Source organism: Pyrus communis, chromosome 7, assembly GCF_041283825.1.
Source record: "Pyrus communis isolate YQ-2024b chromosome 7, ASM4128382v1, whole genome shotgun sequence".
Taxonomy (NCBI): domain Eukaryota; kingdom Viridiplantae; phylum Streptophyta; class Magnoliopsida; order Rosales; family Rosaceae; genus Pyrus; species Pyrus communis.
Window position 1 is genome coordinate 2,140,166 of NC_142571.1, and position 19,456 is coordinate 2,159,621.

Sequence of the window (19,456 nt, forward strand, 5' to 3'; positions counted from 1 at the left end):
CATTTCTCTTGGGTGGCTAAAGTTGGTGTGCTTTCGCACAACAATTGGTATCAAAGCCCAGACAACGCTTGGAATTGGTGACTATCATTGAAGTTGAAGAGCTCATTTGGAATTTGGTTGCATGTGCTCAAGGTGGAGCTCTATTTACACTTGTATCGTGAGACGTCAATTTGGTGATGGCTCGAATCTCTCTAAGGTGGAGATTGTTGGCGGTTTGGTGGCTGAGATTATACCTACATTTGTGTCCCACATCGGCGAGAGAGAGAGAGAGATCTAATGTTTTATAAGCAATGGTACCACACATATTCTCAAGGCCTTTTGGTAAAACCCTGTACCCATACCTCCTAGGTGACTAAAGTGGAGGGAATATCATCAACACTGACTCTTGTGTGGGCCCGTTGGTCTCCTAGGTGACTAAAGTGGAGGAAATATCGTCAATACTAACTCGTGTGTGGGCCCGTTGGTGTGCTCTCACACAACAAGTTGAGCAGATAACAATATGGCAAGAGAAAGTGCAACTAACCTTGGAGATGGATTGTTTGCCCTCCCCTCCCATGCCTTCCTGTTTTGTGTGGTCACAGTTAAGCTACGTCAACATTTGTTTTTTGTCTTATTATTTTTCTAAAAAAATTAATATAAAATATTAACGTAGCTTAATCGTGACCGCACAAAACAGGAAGGCATGGAGAGGGCATGTGAAGGGGAGGGCAGACAATCCATCTCCACTAACCTTTGCTGTAAAATAAAGGACAGGGTACAAGAGAAACTGTAGTTCAGTTAACCTTTGCTGCAAGTTGTTAACTTGCTGTAATAATGCAAAACGTAGATTCTTTATTGAACTTGAATCCCAGTTTGAACATGAAAAAGAATCAATAACAACAACATATATGTGCTTTGCTCTTTGCCTCTGAGCAAGCTTTAAATCTCAGGTCTTTTCTTGCGCCCCGAAATCGAAATCATCTTCTCAAATATATCTTCTTGCCGTGAATTAGTTCGCCGGCTCCTCAAAACCGCGATGCTAACTCCTTCGTGATTGTTTTCTTTGACCACCCTCCGGTCTGCATTTAGCATGCACTAACTCTGACATATCCTTGCCTTCTGTTGACATATATAATATTTGCTCTCCACAGGAGTATGGCTGCAGTAATAATTAATAATATTTGTGCCACCAAAAATAATACATAAAATCTTGAAGCTAACTCGTGAATTTTTAACCTTAAGTGATGAGAATGTCCTCATTCCACCCGCAAATCAATCCTCGAGAACACAATCTGACTACAATCTCTCCAAGATCTTCTACTCATGCCAAGTTGAGAAAAGTTAAAGTTATTAAAGATGGGATGAATAACCAAATCCTATCTTTAAAGCTTTTTTTGTTGAAAATAAACTTCATCAAGTAAGGAATCATAATCAATGATACTACGAGATAATTTCAAGATATTATTTAATTCACAATATTTTCGGGATAATTCTTTTCTTCATTCAATGGAATCCAACGGATGATACACCTTGGCCAACTGGACATAGACACATGGCATTGCAATCCCTACACATGTGGCCGACTATCTTCCTATAAATACTCATTCTACACCAAATTTTGGTAAGTTTTTGCTAGGCAATTAAGCCCTAAAAATTCTCTCTTTTCAGATAAACTAACGTAGACATCAGAGATCCATTGGCAACCCCCTACCACCACCACTCTATGGGCTTGTCTTTGGTATTTGACCAAAGGTATTTAATTGTTTAGTAGGTACAATTTCGTCAAAACTGAAGAAGGCGGATTTTTGCTATCACAAATTGGCACTTTCAATGAGAACTTGATTCAATTATGGAAGAAGCTCTTGCAATTTCTTTCGAAATTTCTCCCTCTTTGAATTTATAGCACTCCCAATTTCTGAATTTTTAATTTCGTGATTTGTTTGCCCTAGAAAAAGAAAAACATGGCTGGAAATTCTTAAATCACGACAAACAGCACTCCCTATGTACCTAGACATGGACTGAAGAATGTAGATAACGGCCTGCCCCACCCCGCCGCTCCTCACGGCTGAGCACGTAAGCACGAGGATTCCCTACCACTATAGTAGCATCCCAGTCCACGCAGCCAGCACCGCTTGCCCAAGCTTTAGCAGGTGCAGTAGCCCAGAACCATGCTGCGACTCAGATTGCAGCACGAGCCCATGCGCAGGCACTGCCAACACAAGCAGCTTAGTAAGCCCATGCCCAACTCACCTCACCAGCACCAGCTCAGCACGCGCAGGCCTAAGGCGCGCACGCGGGCTGATCCACTCTAGCGCCCGCTTGCTCAATCCGGACCAACTCTAGTAGACTGCTCTCCAGACCTATTCAACCGAACCGGACATAGATTTGAAAATGTTAGAGTAGAAGTAGAAATATAGAGAACAAGTTGAAGGATGATTTTGAGGTTCGATTTAAATTGTTTTTTTAAAAGTGTTATTTGCCCCACTTAAATGAGTTTGCTAAAGGGTTCTTGGGAAATCACTTTCAAGATACAACAAAATATGAAATATTCGATTAGTAAAACCGAATTGTATTCCTTTAGAAATAACTAGAAAGAAATTGTATGAATATGATGGAGAGAGAAGAGAGAAGAGTGAGCAAATAAAATGTGTAGACCACAAATTTCTGAATAATGTGTGTGAAACATTATGCCACAATAGGTATTTATAAACATTAAAGCACCCGTTCATCGAGTCATTTCATTTTAGTTGAAGATACATAACCATTCTCAATAGTGTTGACCCAAAAGACACGTCTTCTATTTAGAATTTTCAGAAAATAAATATTGACTAATTACATCTTTTAACTCTACTCATACAAGATGAGTAAAAATCATATTTTTAACAAAAAGTTGCAGTTCAACCAAAAGGTACAAGGTTGAATTAAATCCAACATTTCGGTACTATCATTTTTTGCACACACATGCTGCACAATGCAGCACAAGTAATATATATAGCCTCTAAATTCAATTAATATGATTTGCATGTGCATCAAATGAATGTGAAAACATCATTGGTTTTAATGTCGACCAACTTGGCTTTAAATGTCTGAATAGACTCATCTGTATTGTATTTTCTTATAAACACCCACTTACAACCTATTGCTTTTGATCCTTGGGGCAAGTCTACTAAAACTCATGTTTGATTAGATATGAATGAGTCAAATTCATCATATATAGCCTCTTTCCAAAAGATTGCATCTCTTGAAGTCATTGCTTCACTTAGACTTTTAGGATCATCCTCAACATTCAACAATATGGGTATTTTTTTAAAGAACTTTTTTTCTATTTTCTTTGACTGAAAATACAATAGATTGAGACGAAATGAAATCAGAGCCTAGAATCTTTTCTTTTCTTTTCTTATTCTTTGGCTCTTCCTTGGTTCATTAACAATTTCAGACTATTTTCTTTTCTCACCTTGAGAATAACTAGTAGCCGGATTAGAGAAAGGTGTTTGATCATTCTCTTTTCCAGACATTGAGTAGTCGTTATAAAATTTATTTTCTATAAATTCGACATCTCTAGACTCAACTATTGTATTTGAGTCTAAATTAAGCAACCTATATGCTTTTGATTTTTCTACATATCCTACAAATATGCTTTTAATTCCTCTTGGACCCAACTTGGATCTCTTACGGTCATGTGCCTTGTAAAAGGCTACACAACCCCGTACTCTCAAATATGACTAATTTGGTTTTCTTCATTTCCAATTTTCATATGGCGACACATGTGTCTTCGTAGATGTAATTCTATTGCATATATGACATGCGGTAAACAATGCTTCTCCCCATAAATGTTTAGGAGTATTAGCATTAATCATCATGGAATTAGTCATTTTAGTGAATGTCCTATTTTTTCTTTTTGCCAAACCATTTTGTTGTGGTGTATAGGGTGCACTTCTTTGATGTACAACATCATGCTCTTCACAAAAGATATCAAATACATGTGAAAAATATTCACCACCTCTACCACTACGAAGGCATTTAATTTTCCTTCCCTTTTGGTTTTCAACTTCAGTCTTACAACGCTTAAAACACTCAAAAGCTTCATCTTTATGACATAATAAATAAGCATAAGTGAACTTAGAACAATTATCTATAAATATGATAAAATATCTTTTTCCTTCTCTTGTTAAAACACCATTAAATTCACATATGTCAGAATGTATTAAATCTAATAAATTTGTATTTCTTTCGGCGGTTGGAAAAGGTTTCTTATTCATTTTCGCTTGAACACATGTTTCACATTTATCATTGTAATCATCATTGCAAGCAATTAAACCAAATGTGTGCATGTATTTTAAAGATCTAAAATTTACATGTGCTAAACGTAAATGTCATAAATGAGAGGAAGATTTAATAATATAAGCAGAAGAATTCACTTTATTATTAATACTTAGTTTGAACATCCCATCACAAGAATATCCCTTCCCAACAAACATAGTGAACTCATAATATTTGAACATTAAAAATTTATCGGTACCTCTTTTCTCCGTTGTGTACTTGTGTTCAAGTGCTTCCCAAATTTCCTTTGGAGTTGAATGTGTATGTAAAGGCAGTGTTCTAAAACACGGCCTAGGCGCTAGACGACGGTGCTCCACCACAATTATCCCGAAATCATTTACTAAATTGGCAAAGCTATTAGGCGGCGTAAGTTGAATGCCTAGGCGGGCTAGACGACAGCTGGAAGATCTGGGCGGCGTGGGAAAATACGATAGCCTACCCAAAAGTAGGCGAACACTGGGAAATCTGGGCGATGTGCGTCTCGCCGTCTCCTTTAGGTGTGACAATGGTCTACGAGAGAGAGAGAGAGAGAGAGAGAGAGAGAGAGAGAGAGAGAGAGAGAGAGAGAGAGAGAATCTGCAATTGCAGATATGGTGATAAGCAGACGGCGGCAATGGTTTTTTATGAGTAGCTTAGGGTTTTTTCTTTTGAAAGTGACTCGGTGATAACCCGGGGGCCTAAAAACTAGTGTCTAGGATAATAAATGGATTGGATGACTTTGGGTTTTTTGTTAGGGTCTATTAAGCCCATCTATAAATGGACGACATTTCTACTCAAATGTAAAACAAGGAATACATGGCCCAACTTGCATTTTATTTACAGCCTTACAAAATGATACAAAACTAACAAAAAGAGTCTAAATTTTTACATATTTTCATACATATATAATTTTCTTTTTAAGAAATAACATATTATTCAATGTTTATTTACATATTATATAGTAAATTTACTTAAATCCATCTAGGCCTCGCCTAGCCGCCTAGGCGCTAGGCCCCAGTCCGCCACCCAACTAGCGCCTAGTGTTTTTTAGAACCTTGTGTACAGGTCATATAAACGATCAGATAATGTGCCCAAGATGTGTCCTCTACATACCAATTCATCTTCTTCGCGCTTCTTTCGATCCGCAACTATTTTATTCGTGTCTTTGTCACTTGGTTCACAAATAAGCTCTAATTTCGAGTCCAACACATATATGACATTTAAAATAGTAAGTATGAAACGCATCTTGTCCTTCCATCGGATGAAATTTGATCCACCACATTTGTCTAGCTTTTAGACATCTTGATTGATAATCTTTAAAGACATGTTATCATATTTGTTCTCCATGACAAAAATAACACTTTAAGATTGTTAGAGTAGAAGTAGAAATATAGAGAATAAACTGAAGGTTGACTTTGAGGTACGACTTGAATCGTTTCCTTAAAGTGTTATTTACCCCCACTCAAATGAATTTGCTAAAGGGTTCTTGGCAAATCACTTATAGGATACAACAAAGTATATAACATTCGATTAGCAAAACTGAATTGTATTCCCTTAGAAATAACTAGAAAGAAATTGTATGAATGTGATGGAGAGAGAAGAAAAGCAAAGAAATTATGTAGACAACAAATTTCTGAATAATGTGTTGAAACATTATGCCACAATAGGTATTTATAGACATTAAAGCACCCGTTCATCGAGTCCTTTTATTTTAGTTTAAGATATACAACCCTTCTTAATAGCGTTGACTCAAAAGACATGTCTTCTATTTAGAATTTTCAAAAAATAAATATTGACTAATTACATCTTATAACTCTACTCATACAAGATAAGTAAGCATCATGTCTTTTAACCAAAAATTGCAATTCAACCAAAAGGTACAAGGTTGAATTAAATCCAACCTTTCGGTACTATCATTTTTTGCACACACATGTTGCACAATGCAGCACCAAGTAATATATATATATATATATATATATATATATATATATATATATATTATTGAAACTAATAGCTGCAATGCTTCACTCAAAGAGAAGCATCTGTTGGACAAATACCCATCTTTCCAGCCTACGCGAATATATAAATATATTCTTGAAATATTTAACAGAAAATATGTATAATACTACATATATGAGAAAAATAATATACGACAAAATGCCAAGTATTCGAAATAGGGTAGTGCTATTCAATACAACCTTATTTACCTCCCACACATCATTTTTATAAATTGTGTTCATTGATCTTCGATTCGACAGTAAAAATTTGAGAAGGGTGTGTGAAAAGTAAAAATAGGTATGTGAATAGCATCACTGTTCGAAATAATGCATGCTTTTATAATTTTTTTCATTTTAAAAAGCAACTGAAAACCCAAATTACATGTACAAACCGAAGTGTGTGAAAGTGGGAGAATTTGTTGAGTGCTTACTATTTCTAGCTAAAGCTACCCAAGAGCCTAGATACCGAGCACACTAGTGATAAATGGTGTATGAAATATCTGTTATTATCACACACACATATATATATATATATATATATATATATATATTGCAGTCAGTTCAAAGAGCACTTTAACATGCTACCTAGGCTATTATACTAGCACCTGTCCAGTTTATCATGACCATGTTTGATAAAAAATCCAACATTCAAGATAAATGTAGCGTCACCTACGTACGTCTTTGTCACTTGAGTACTTGCCTTCCTTTTCCAATGAATCGTCAACACGCGACCTTCATTTTCTGTATATGACCAGAAGAAGAAGAAGAAGAAGACGAAGCCGCCCTGTTACATCGAATTCGATCGTTTTGGATGCTGAATTCTGGAATTTGTGGAGGATGAATGGTTAGCGATGGCAGACAAAGAAAGCGATCAATGCACACATATTACAGGTGCATTTTTGCTCACCTCACTCAAGTTGATAATATTTCACCACCCTACGACTTTAAATTTGAAATTTGTATCTATTCATTACACAAATCTTGAAATTTAAACTTATCTAAGAATAATTAATGAGATGATGAGTATCATCATTATTTAAAGGTGGTGAGTAAAAATATTCTCCGCACATTACTCCTTGAAGACTTCATTTGGGCCTCATAAAGTGGAGAATATAAACAAACCCGTTTTCATGAAGCTTTATTAATTGCTTGAATTTTGTTGCTATTTACATGTAGAACTCATGAAATAACGAAATACTGGAATGTTCATGATGCTGGTCAGAAAAGTTAGTTGGATTTCACAATTGATCAGGCCCTGCATACACGTTCTCGGCTATTGATTGATGCATTGCAAAACTCACCAACTCACCGATGCATCAACAGTTTCCAACCATTGTTAGAATAATTTCTTCATCATGTGATCTTGCTCTAAGTTGTTGAATTTATTTGTGTCTTCCCAAACCATGCACTGGTGGTCTCACTGTGGGCGCCAAACGATGTTCACCCCAAATTTCCAAGCCAGGGAATAGACCCAGATAAATCAATCAACACAATGATATAAAGTTGAATACTTGGGCACGAAGATATACTTCTAATCAAAGAAATTGTGAAATTTTTTTATAAACAGATAATCCCTAGGTGGATTTGTCGGACCATAGAAATGAGAAATGAATATGGAGAATGAGGGTCATTCAGTCCCATAATTCCAATTGAATTTATGGTGCCAGATGCGTGACTGTAGCCTTTCTGTTCAGATAAGAGAGGGAGTGGAGGTGGAGTCGACGGAGAAGAAAGGGATTGATTGTGTTTTTGGTAATAAAGATGGTGAGAGTTTTACTTGACATATGCAATATTAATCTTATGGGCTACATAAGCGGTCAGTACTCAAATATTATCCTAAAATTATATCATACATTATAATTGATGAGCACAAATATCAAATTCACTACAAATATGTACCCTCCTCGTCCTCATGTGAACTAAACCCAATCCAACCAAATAAAGACAACGACTACCAGACCAAATGCATAGTTTGGTTCCACAACCTTCTGTACATGTAATCACTTGTGTGTTCTTTATAAAGTTTATTAATTACAAAAACCAAAGTGGAACCATTTTTGTTCTTTTAATTATAGGTAGGGTCAAATTGACAAAAGAAAATTATAGGTAGGGTGACACATGAGTTCGTTTACTTTCTTTTCTGTTATTATTATTTTTGGTTCTTGAGGGTCCGGTAGCGGAAGGAGTTGGTCATAATTCTCTAGAAAAGAGGAACAGATACACAGAACCCTAATAGCTAGAGTGGTCGAGTGGATTGCATGGCCCCTTCTCCACCCAGTGAATGTGGTGCCTTGAGATTTTCCAGAAAAAAAAAAGGACTAAGTAACGTGAATGAAGCAGCTGACGATATATATAATAATCAAAGTCATCTTGACAAAGTTATATTGATATATTTGTACCAAATATTTACTGTCATACCTACAATATCTATTAGATATCAATGAAATATTTATTGAATATCAGTGTCGTTACCAAAACATTGATACTTATATTCAGTTTACCATCATTGTCAGCGCCGCTATCTGAGTCATGCGTAATCCATACGCACGACCCATATGTGTAGAAGAGAATTCGAAGAAGAGAGACACCAAAAGATAGAGATCTCACATGCTATTGTAAATTTTTAATAAAGGCTTTTCAGTCAAAATGGTCTTTGAGATTTGCATAACTCCCTTACTTTAGTCCCTGAGATTTGAAATCAATAGAAGTGATCCCTGATTTTGTCCACCATCAATCATTTTGGTCATTCCTATAAAAATTTCCGTTAAATAAATATAAAATGTCAAAAATACCCTCAATTTTAGTCAAATCATTTTAACCTATTATTTATTACATTGAGGCTATTTTTGTCATTTGGTCCTTATTTAACATAATTTTTCAAGGATTGACCAAAATGATTGACGGTGGACAAACTCATAACCACTTCTATTGATTTCAGATATCAAAAATCAAGGTAATGAGTTAAACAAATCTCAATTACTGTTTTAACTAAAAAAATCTTTAATAAATAATAAACAAGACAATCTTAAATTACAATTTGTGGTGCAATATAACCTTAAATATTCTATGGCGATATAAACATAGTACACTTGGCTAAATTAATAAAAAGGGAACACCTCCTCCTCATTACTTGATAACATGGGAATGGCAGGGGAGGGTAGTGGAACCGGGTCAAATCGATTTGACAAAAGACGCACTTAGCTACATAATATGGTCCGGATTCAAAGTTGTGCAAGTACAGATGCACTATTTTATGTCTTTCCTTCGGAAATCAACTAGCTCTTCGTGGTGGTGATATTTCTCGTTCTAGGATTAGATGAGATTTTAAGTTCGAACGTTCATCTATGCTGATGATTAAAGAGAATATATTTGTATAAAGAAAATTTTCAGTGTCAATGTCTCGCTGCATTAGTATGCTAGCATAATGCATTTGTATTCTTTTATTTTCGTTTTTTTATTTAATAAATTTCGGAGATAGAGGACCAGGGTTGTTCTATCAGGGAGTTAGCCTTTTTAATCGTTTTGGATGGAAAGGGAGTAGCCTATTTGTAGTTGATAGCTAATCTAGGGGTATTATTTCTTTCTTTCCACCTTGTGCAGGTTTAGAGAGTAAAGCTACAACTATTGTAGTCCGATGACCAAGCCTTATTTATACGTAGTTTGACTCGCTAATCCATTATCATCCTTTCAATAGAAAAATATCAATAGCTTATATATTTCGTAATAAAGCAAGTAACATCTCAATTTTATTTTCAATTAAAGTTGAAATATTTTTTGTTATTTTCCTTACCACGGAAGAAAACTAAATTTTATTTTTCTTGTTAAAAACAAATATTATCATTCTATTTTAGACTAAGAGGAGAAAGAACGAATTGAACTCAGCACGCAATGTGTTAAAAGAAGAAGAGAATTGAACTCTTGCTCAACATATATAATTCTATGTCATTTTCCCACTCACTTTCACTACTTGGAGTCTTGGACCAATTAACCTCTAGGTCCATGGACTCTTTCCAACTTAAAGCATAAACAAGTTTTGAGTTCATATGACATCATTTTGAGTATCTAGCGTGATCGTCCCACATATTGGTTTCGTGTGGATGGTTGCAAGAAAACTTGATGCCATTTATGTCCTTGTCATGCCCTTGATAAACATGAAATTTTTGAACTTCTCATTCGAATTATTCAACAATGCATATAAATGTACTAGAGTAACACCTTGAATGATAGAGGCAAAACAAAAAACAAACAAACTTTGGTGAAGGTAAATCTAATGAGGAATTAACTTGAGAATCGTATAGTTGTGGCTCCTGAAACATAACACCATATTTACTTATAAGGAATAGGAATTGAATTCGTTTTGATTCTTGAAATCTCTGTATTTATTTACATCTAAAAAGTGTAAGTTTTTCTTTGAAATCTGTAATCAAATATATTGCAAGTGATTCCCTCCTTACTTTCCTTATTTTTTTAAATTCTCCAATTTCTTCCTTTTCCCATTATTGTTAAGCAAACATGGTTAAGTCCACACTCAGTGTATAACTAAGGTCTTCCACAATAGTTTGAATGAGTGTGATACTTATATCTATGAATTAGGTAGACTGAGTTTGAAACCTATAACACTAAGCTACACTAGTGTGAGTCAGTAAGTACATGTGAGTCATACTATTTTTCACAAAAATAGATTGATATATTGAACTCATGAGCTCAGTAGATTAGTATCACACTTAACTTTTCTAGCCCATTGTAGTAGTGTGATTTCTATATGAGTTCAATATATTAGTACCCTACTCACTTTTCCAGGCCTACTGTGGGAGATGTATTATATATATATAGAGTTTGATGGAGTTTCATAGAGTTAAACACAAGGTTTTGAGAGAGTTTACTTGGCTTCCATAGAATTCAGTGGATTTATCGAATTCTACATGGATTGTCGGAGGGGTTTTTTTTTTTTTTTTTTTTTTTTTTCCGGTTAATGGATTGTTGAGAGACTTTTATCATGAATTTTAATAGAATTATGCGATTTGTCATTAACATTTTAATGATCAATATACTAATATGCATTTATGTTTTCAAATTTTCATTATTTGAAACGGTGATTATGATCATGAACTTGATCATATATATGAGATGGTGGCGGAGATACCACATGCTGATTGTTGGCTAAATGATGGTAGTAGAGGTGTTGTCTTTGGTGACGGTAGTAATAGTAGGGATGGTGATTGTGGTGGCTCCATGGTGTTGGGGTGGTGGAGTTAGGGGTAGGAACAATGGTGATGGTGATGGTAGAGTTGGCAGTCATGGTGAAAATGGTGTTAGTGGTGGTCATGGTAGGGGGTGGCGGCCGTAAGAGGTTGTGGAAGTGGTGGAGGTGGCAATGGCAATTGTGGCGAGGATGGGTAAGGTATATAAGGTTTTGGTAATAGAGGTAGCGATCATGGTGGTGGTGACGACGACAAAAAGGTGGGCGTAGGGGTGGGGATGGTCATGGTAAGATGGTGGTGAGTGGTGGTTGTGATGGTCATTGGATTATGGTGGGTGGTGGAGTATATCATCACAAGAGGTTGGATTTTCTATGACAAAAAAACTTACTATAAAAGAATCAAAATCCATCAAAATTCATGATGTTTCAAAATCCTTTAAAATCAATGAAATTTTGAATACACATGGATATTTGTAGACTCACAAAAAACAAAGTTGAATACCACAATAATTTCATAGACTTTTTAGAAAACATGAAAAGTCTGTATTTGATACCCAGTACTACGGTCTGGTGGTATTCCTGTTTGCTTAGAAACGAGAGGTCTTAGGTTCAAATCTCGTGAATGACGAATTCAATACTAAATTAGGCTACCCATTATGTGGCTTAATCAAACTCTTTCTCCCATAGTTTAAAAATATTGATGTACTAAAAAAAAAGTCTATATTTAATGCATAGTGACTTTTATTGCCTCTTTAGACGTTTATATTGAATACATCTATATTTGAGGGTATAAAAGTTCATCAAAGTCATATACAATACACCCCCTAATCTTCTTTATAAAATCAATGACTAATGAAGGGAAAATTAAGATATTGAAAGATTCGAATCATGGAATCATATTGTGAGACATAAGCACCACACACCACTTGTGTGTGCGGTCCCGTCAATTCAAACTCCTTCTCATATTATCACCTTAATTAGTGAGGTTCTCATGCATAATCCCATCATTAATTATTATTATTTTTTGTATATTTTATAGACTGGTGGATACGCACTCGATCATCGTGAAATTGCAGGGAACACCGACTACCAAACTCCACTGTGGAGTTTTATAAAGTTGGAAGAAAATGGTAACCCTAACACTGTGACTAATTATTGTCTTTGACAATTCCTCACAATACATAACTTAATTAGTTCATTTGAGGTCATCCAAATTTACCAATACTATATTCTTGTATTTTTGTCTTCCACTTTCAATGAAATTTATGCATGGTGTCGACTAACACAAATTTACATACCAAACAAAAAAACCAACAAGAATAAGAGAATTTTAATCAATGTTAGAAATTGTTAACCTAAATTAGACATTTAATTAAATAGACTTTTTATATTAGCACTCCACAAAATGTTGAATACACTCCACATTAAAATTTAATATTAAATAACTTATTTATCCTACTATGCAATGACAATTTTGACTTTATTAGGTTAAAAAAAATAAAAAATTCTATATACACCCAAATCATTTTTAATGTATTTAACTATCAAAACCCTTCTGACCCTCCATTGTTGAACAAAGCTCTAACCAATGAAACTACAAACATGTTGATTGAGAAAAATTATTTTTGACGAATGAAACACGAAATCGATGTTTCAGAAGCTTCACATGAGGTAAGACTTCATATTATTTATTGTTTTAGTGATTTTAGCATATCGATAATTATTTAATCTTGCTTTTGATGCGTTATTCAAGCTTCTATGTTCGTATTCATCTTTTAGGGATCACATGGATTACATGAAGAATTAAATACCTAAACTTACCACCAAATATTAAAAACAGACGACATGAGTTTTAATAGTGGAATTGAAAACAACCCACATATACTTTAAATCCCATGCGGCATTTTCGTCAAAATTTTAGCCGGTATTTTTTGTCCAAATTAAAAACTTTATAAGATTTGAAAAATGTGGGGTGTATATAAAATATGGAGTGTATATAGAAAATGTAAGATATATATTAGGAATGTGGGGTGTAAGGGAATTATGAGGAAATATGTGTGGTGTATTAAGATAATTTTTAATTAAAAAAGTAAATGTAAAATGTATTAAATATGTAGGATTTATTCAACAATATGTGAAATATTAATATAATAAGCAAATTAAATATCACCAACCCAATAAGAGGGATTTTTTTCCTTACACAGGCAATACCAAGAGTACGTATAAACAACTATATATAGAGGCATTTGTTATCACATTCCTGATTTATCGTTTTGCACTTCAAATTAATATATTAAAAGTAGGAGATGGATTAATATCTAAATATTTAAAATAGGGGATGGATTTTTAACACTACTTTTCTACAAAAATTTCCACATAAGTTTTTGTAAGACCCATTTCGTAATGTTTTTCAATGATTTAAACAGTCTATCTTTTAGGTATTCTCCAAAAGATTATGTCTACTAAAAATCATCAAAATTTGAAGTCATATGACTGTTGGATTAAGAGTTTAGAGTTTCTTCACTACATATGAATGTCTTAATGATTTTGGATTTGTCTATTTTTTTGCAAAGATAATCTATGAATGACGTTAAAAAAGATAGACGTTCAGATCATTAAAATACATTATAGAGTGTGCCCCATAAAAATGTGTATAAAAAGTTATGTAAAAAAAATGGTGTCACGGATCCGCCTCCTTTAAAGTATTTACGACGAAGCGTTAGAGTGTGTGTGTATATATATATATATTATATATACACACACACTGATACATTTATACTAAGGGTTGTGAGGAATAAATTGGTTGCGAATCATTTTTGAGATTCAAACTTAAGACCTCTCACTTACAAGCGAAAAAAAATACAACTAATGGATTTTCTAGCTATTTGTATGCTATTGCTATCGTTTAAAAGATGGTAGATGTATGATGTATGAGAGACTGCTCATGACTATACAGTGACATGAGTACCAAAGTTCCCAAGTTGTCATTGCTTTTGGGACTTTTCTTGTCTATATAAAGGACCCATAAAACACTCGGAAGCATTTCATCGAGACACTTCCCAAACGTTTTATACCAACCTCCATCAGTCCAGCTCCCTACACCATCACTTTCCCCAAAGACGCCATGACAGAAAATGGCCACCAGATGCAGTTATCCAGCAACAACCCCTCCGCCACCCGCCGCCACAAACCCTCCAGGGGTGGCTGGAACGCCGCCATTTTCGTCATCTGTAACCCTTTAATTTGTTATAATTTTTATTTTTCCCTGAAAAAAGTTCAAACTAATTAAATTACAGATTTAATTGATATTTTTTTTGTTTCGGTTATGTGATTTTCTGAAATATTTATATCTAATTAATGTGCAGTTGTAGAGATAGCAGAGAGATTTGCTTTCTATGGCGTGTCTGGCAACCTCATCATGTATCTTACAAAGGATCTCCACCAGGCCACAGCCACGGCGGCAAAGAACGTAAACATGTGGATCGGCGTGTCGTCACTCTTCCCTTTAGTTGGCGCTGTGGTGGCCGACTCCTACCTCGGCCGCTTCGTGACCATCATTTTCTCATCCTCCATTTATTTGATGGTAATTTTTTTCCAGGGTTAGCCTTATCATATATATAAGGGACGGTTTAGTTATGATCCCTAACGGTTATAGACTCGAACTTTATGCATTTTAGATTTTTGATTGAAGTCTCCTTTCTACTATATAAATTATATAATAATAAAAGAGATACAATAATACCAATAGACTTAACCGTGTTTTTAATTTTAATTTTAATTTTTTTGCTTTCATTTACATTACCAATTTAATTATTCAAAATTGCTTATGGGTTTTGATAAAAAATAAAAAAAAATTAATAATTGCTTATGGGTGCATTCTAGATTATAAAAAAATAGGATTTTATTTTTTAAAAATGAGTACATTTATATAATAAAATTTGGCTACATTTTATATATAAAAAATTGGTACATTTATATAAAAAAACGTGGGTACATTTTATATAGAAAACAATGGGTACATTTTATGTTAAAAAAAACAATGGTATATTTTAGATTAAAAAATAAATAGATTTTACATTAAAAATGAGTACATTTTACATAAAAAATGATACTTACAAAAAAAATAGGGATACATTTTACATGTAACAAAGTGATACATATGTAAAAAAAATGGGTACATTATAAATAAATTATGAGTACAAATAAAAGGTTAAAAAAATTATGGGTACAAATAAAAGTTTAAAAAATAAGGGACAAAAAGAATTAATATATGGGTACAAATTAAAATGTAAAAGAAAATTGGTACAATTTAAAAAATGGTTGCAAATTAAAAATGAGTACAAACTAAAAATAGAAATATATGATAAAAAGTTTAGCCATAAATATAATATATCAAATGTAACGTTTCTAAGACTAAATAAATATATTAAAAAATAAAACTTAATTATCTTGACATGTAAATTTTTTTTTTGAATAATTAATGATGTTTATTAAAACCAAAGAACTTTGATCAAAATTTGAAAATGAATAAAATTTTAATCAATGGAGTAAAAAAAATAAGGATGAAAATCTAATATCTTCTATATATAAACTAATTAATGTGCTCTAGCTAGCTAATGCTGTTTTGTCACATGTAAAGGGAATGCTTCTACTATGCTTATCTGTCTCCGTTATTCCTCGGCACTATCGTGAAGCAGTGTTCTTCGTTGCTCTGTACATTTTAGCAGTTGGCGAAGGCGGGCACAAGCCTTGTGTCCAAACCTTCGCCGCAGATCAGTTCGATGAGGACTCGGACGAGGAGAAAAAGGCTAAGAGCTCATTCTTCAACTGGTGGTATTTAGCGATAGTCGTTGCTGCCACCGTTGCCACACTTGTGGTGATCTACATTCAGGTGACAGACAGTTGTCAAACTATTTTCCCAGTCCCCACATAATCTTGAAATGTTTTGCATTATTAATTATGTTTTAATCGTCAAACTTTATAGATATTATATTTTAGCTGAATTGTTTAGTTAAATTTTTGAATGCATGTCATCTTTTAATTGAATTTCGTTTCGTCATTTCTTAGTTTACTGCTACGTGACAAAAACAAGCCTCAAAATTAATGCATTTTGTAAGATAGGGATCGGAATCTTCAGATCTGTTAAATTTTTCTATCATACTGCAGGACAACGTGAGCTGGGTTGTAGGCTTTGGCATTTTAACCGTGGTTGTGGCAGCAGGCCTGTTATTATTTTTACTTGGAATCAAGAGGTACCGGAGGCAAGCTCCTCTCGGAAGCCCCTTTACCGCGGTGGCACAAGTGTTTGTGGCGGCAGCACGGAAGTGGCGCGTGAAGGAGACGCCTGATTGGGATGTGTATTGTGGGGATGATGAGAGGAGTGGTGGGAGTAATATGGAGGTTCGTAAACTCAAGCATAGGACTTTGGCTCGGACAAAACAATTCAGGTATACGTCACTTTTCATCAATATTTGGATTGATTTTCTGAATGAGAAATACGAAAGAGACTCCTTTAAAAGGAGACTTTTTATAAACTTTTTATCATCTCACAACTTAACGTTAACTCTTGTATTAATATTATGAAGCATTGTGTAAAAAAACAAAAGTGATAAAGAATATTTGAAGAGTCTCATTTTTTGAAAAAATCTCCTAAGATTACACTTTGTCAAATTCTAATTAATTGAGTCGTACCAAAAAACGTTTAATTGGGTCAGGTACGAGTAGTCAGTCCACTTGGCAGGCATGCCCAAGTGTGGGAGGCTTTGCCAAGTTTTCCTAATTGTTGGACTTTATGAGTAAATCACAAGGTCAACGTGCATGGGATAAGTGTTGGAAACGTTTATGGTTGTGGAGAAAGAACCTAAAAACTAAAAAGGTGATGTAACATTGAAAAATAAATAAAATAAAAGTAGATGATGTGAGAGTCGAGTTCAAAACCGCACTGGATCATGTTGTAGATCACATCTTTGATTTAGATGTATCTATAATATCTATTTGTATAGGTGCATTGTCTAGCTCATATGTCACTATATGTGAGTTTTTATTGAAATTATGTCGCTAAATAGTTTTGGAGAATAACTAAGAAGATAATGTCAGAGTTGAGTTAACAAATTTGAATTGCATTATAATTTGGTGGCTATAAAGTTTCACATATCGCTACATGTATACTATAAGCACTTACCACATATATAAGTGAGGGAATAAATAATTGAGTTTATTGTAGGCTTGCAATTTTGGAATTCCCACTTTAGTTTCTTGCACTATATATCATCATGAGTTTATGAGAATTATTAAGTATTCCATCATTTCAGTAGTGTAAAAAATATTGTTGTTTAAAAAATTTAGTATTCAATATGGAGTTTGGTTTTTATTTATGATATAAGCAGATCGACTTATGGTTAGTTTATTATTTTTAGCCTAGTATTTTTCATGTTTATGGACCAAGTGGCTTTAGATTCGAAAGTTATTGTTATAGCCAAACATGAGAGAAATGTCATTTAACCGATACTGACCAGATCATTTTATCGAGAATGGGGTGTAAATTAAGAGTGCCAATGTTATTATTCAAATTAGAAAGGGATTTACATGTTTTGTTTTACATACATACATACATTCATATATATATATATATATATATATATAATTATTTCCATTTGATCATGAACATTAATATACTCGGTTTTTATTTTCTAAACCAAACATGCTTAAAAGTATATTCCAAAACGCAGGTTTTTGGACAAGGCAATGATCATTGACAACCTTGATGCATCAAGCAACGTTAGGAACCCTTGGAGACTATGCTCTCTAAAACAAGTGGAAGATGTGAAGCTGGTCCTGCGTCTTATTCCCATATGGTTGAGTTGCTTAATGTTCAATGCAGTTCAATCCCAGCTCCACACCTACTATACCAAGCAAGGTTCAACGATGATTCGCTCAATCGGACCCCATTTTCAGCTTCCTCCAGCATCCCTCGGAGCCCTAGTTGGCCTCGTAATCTTAATCACCGTGCCAATGTATGACCGGATTTTCGTCCCAATAGCCAGAAAGTTCACGGGACATCACTCAGGCATAACCGTGCTGCAAAGAATCGGCTTTGGCCTATTCCTGTCCATACTCAACATGGTTGTGTCAGCCCTAGTGGAAGCCAAAAGGGTTAGTGTTGCTAAACAACATGGGATCATTGACAACCCTAAAGCAGTAGTGCCAATGAGAATGTGGTGGCTGCTCCCACAATACTTCATCTGTGGTTTATCAGACACATTCACAATTGTAGGACTCCAGGAATTGTTCTACGACCAAATGCCGGAGGCGATGAGAAGTTTTGGAGCAGCTGCATATTTAAGTATAATAGGAGTTGGAAGCTTCATAAGCAGTGCTGTTATATCTGTGGTACAGGCTTTTAGCTCCAAGGCCGGTGAAGAATGGTTAGGTGACAATCTCAACCGCGCACACCTCGATTACTTCTACTGGGTACTTGCAGGATTGAGTGCTTTGAGTTTGTGTGTTTACGTCTTGTTTGCAATGAGTTTTGTGTACAAAATTGTTCAAGGGAAAGACTCAGCCGGGGAGACAGAGGCAAGCACTAGGGTTGGAGAGGCATGAAAGGCTTGGTTTGAACTACTTTAGTGAAAGGAGAAAATTATAGTAGTGATACTTGTACTAAATCTACTAGCTGAGTGTGCAACTATAATACATTCTCTAGCAAAAATTATGTGCATTAATGATGGAATAAGATCCACTTCGAATCTTTGTGTTCGGAGTCCGCAGATCGAAAAATCTGAACCGTTCAAGAAAGAGATTCAAGGAGTTTAAGTTTTTGAATTTTAGTGAAATGAGCTAGTGAGATGGACTAATGGGGGTCGTAAGATTGAAATTGAGTGACATGGATCTCTCGGTCCACGAGCTCCTAACACTGAGTCCGGAGTGGATCTCATTCCATTAATGATAGGCTATTACACAATTCAAAATTTCAAGTTGAGGT

The 19,456-nt window shown here is 34.6% G+C and overlaps 1 protein-coding gene across 1 annotated transcript; it reads left to right on the top strand.

The window, feature by feature from the left end:
- The first annotated feature begins 14,508 nt into the window (after positions 1–14,508).
- On the top strand, positions 14,509–19,220 carry LOC137735668 (protein NRT1/ PTR FAMILY 5.4). The gene is made up of 5 exons (XM_068475115.2): positions 14,509–14,705; positions 14,841–15,058; positions 16,115–16,366; positions 16,642–16,922; positions 18,204–19,220. Exons 1-5 carry the CDS (start codon positions 14,600–14,602, stop codon positions 19,075–19,077), a joined length of 1,731 nt encoding a protein of 576 aa, XP_068331216.2. The 5' UTR covers positions 14,509–14,599; the 3' UTR covers positions 19,078–19,220.
- Positions 19,221–19,456: the final 236 nt, after the last annotated feature.

Excerpts from the sequence above, each read along its gene's own strand:
- LOC137735668 (XM_068475115.2), top strand. The coding sequence starts at position 14,600 with ATGACAGAAAATGGCCACCAGATGCAGTTATCCAGCAACAACCCCTCC. Across the intron at positions 14,706-14,840 it reads CGCCGCCATTTTCGTCATCT|TTGTAGAGATAGCAGAGAGA; the intron begins GTAACCCTTTAA and ends ATTAATGTGCAG. Across the intron at positions 16,923-18,203 it reads GCTCGGACAAAACAATTCAG|GTTTTTGGACAAGGCAATGA; the intron begins GTATACGTCACT and ends TCCAAAACGCAG.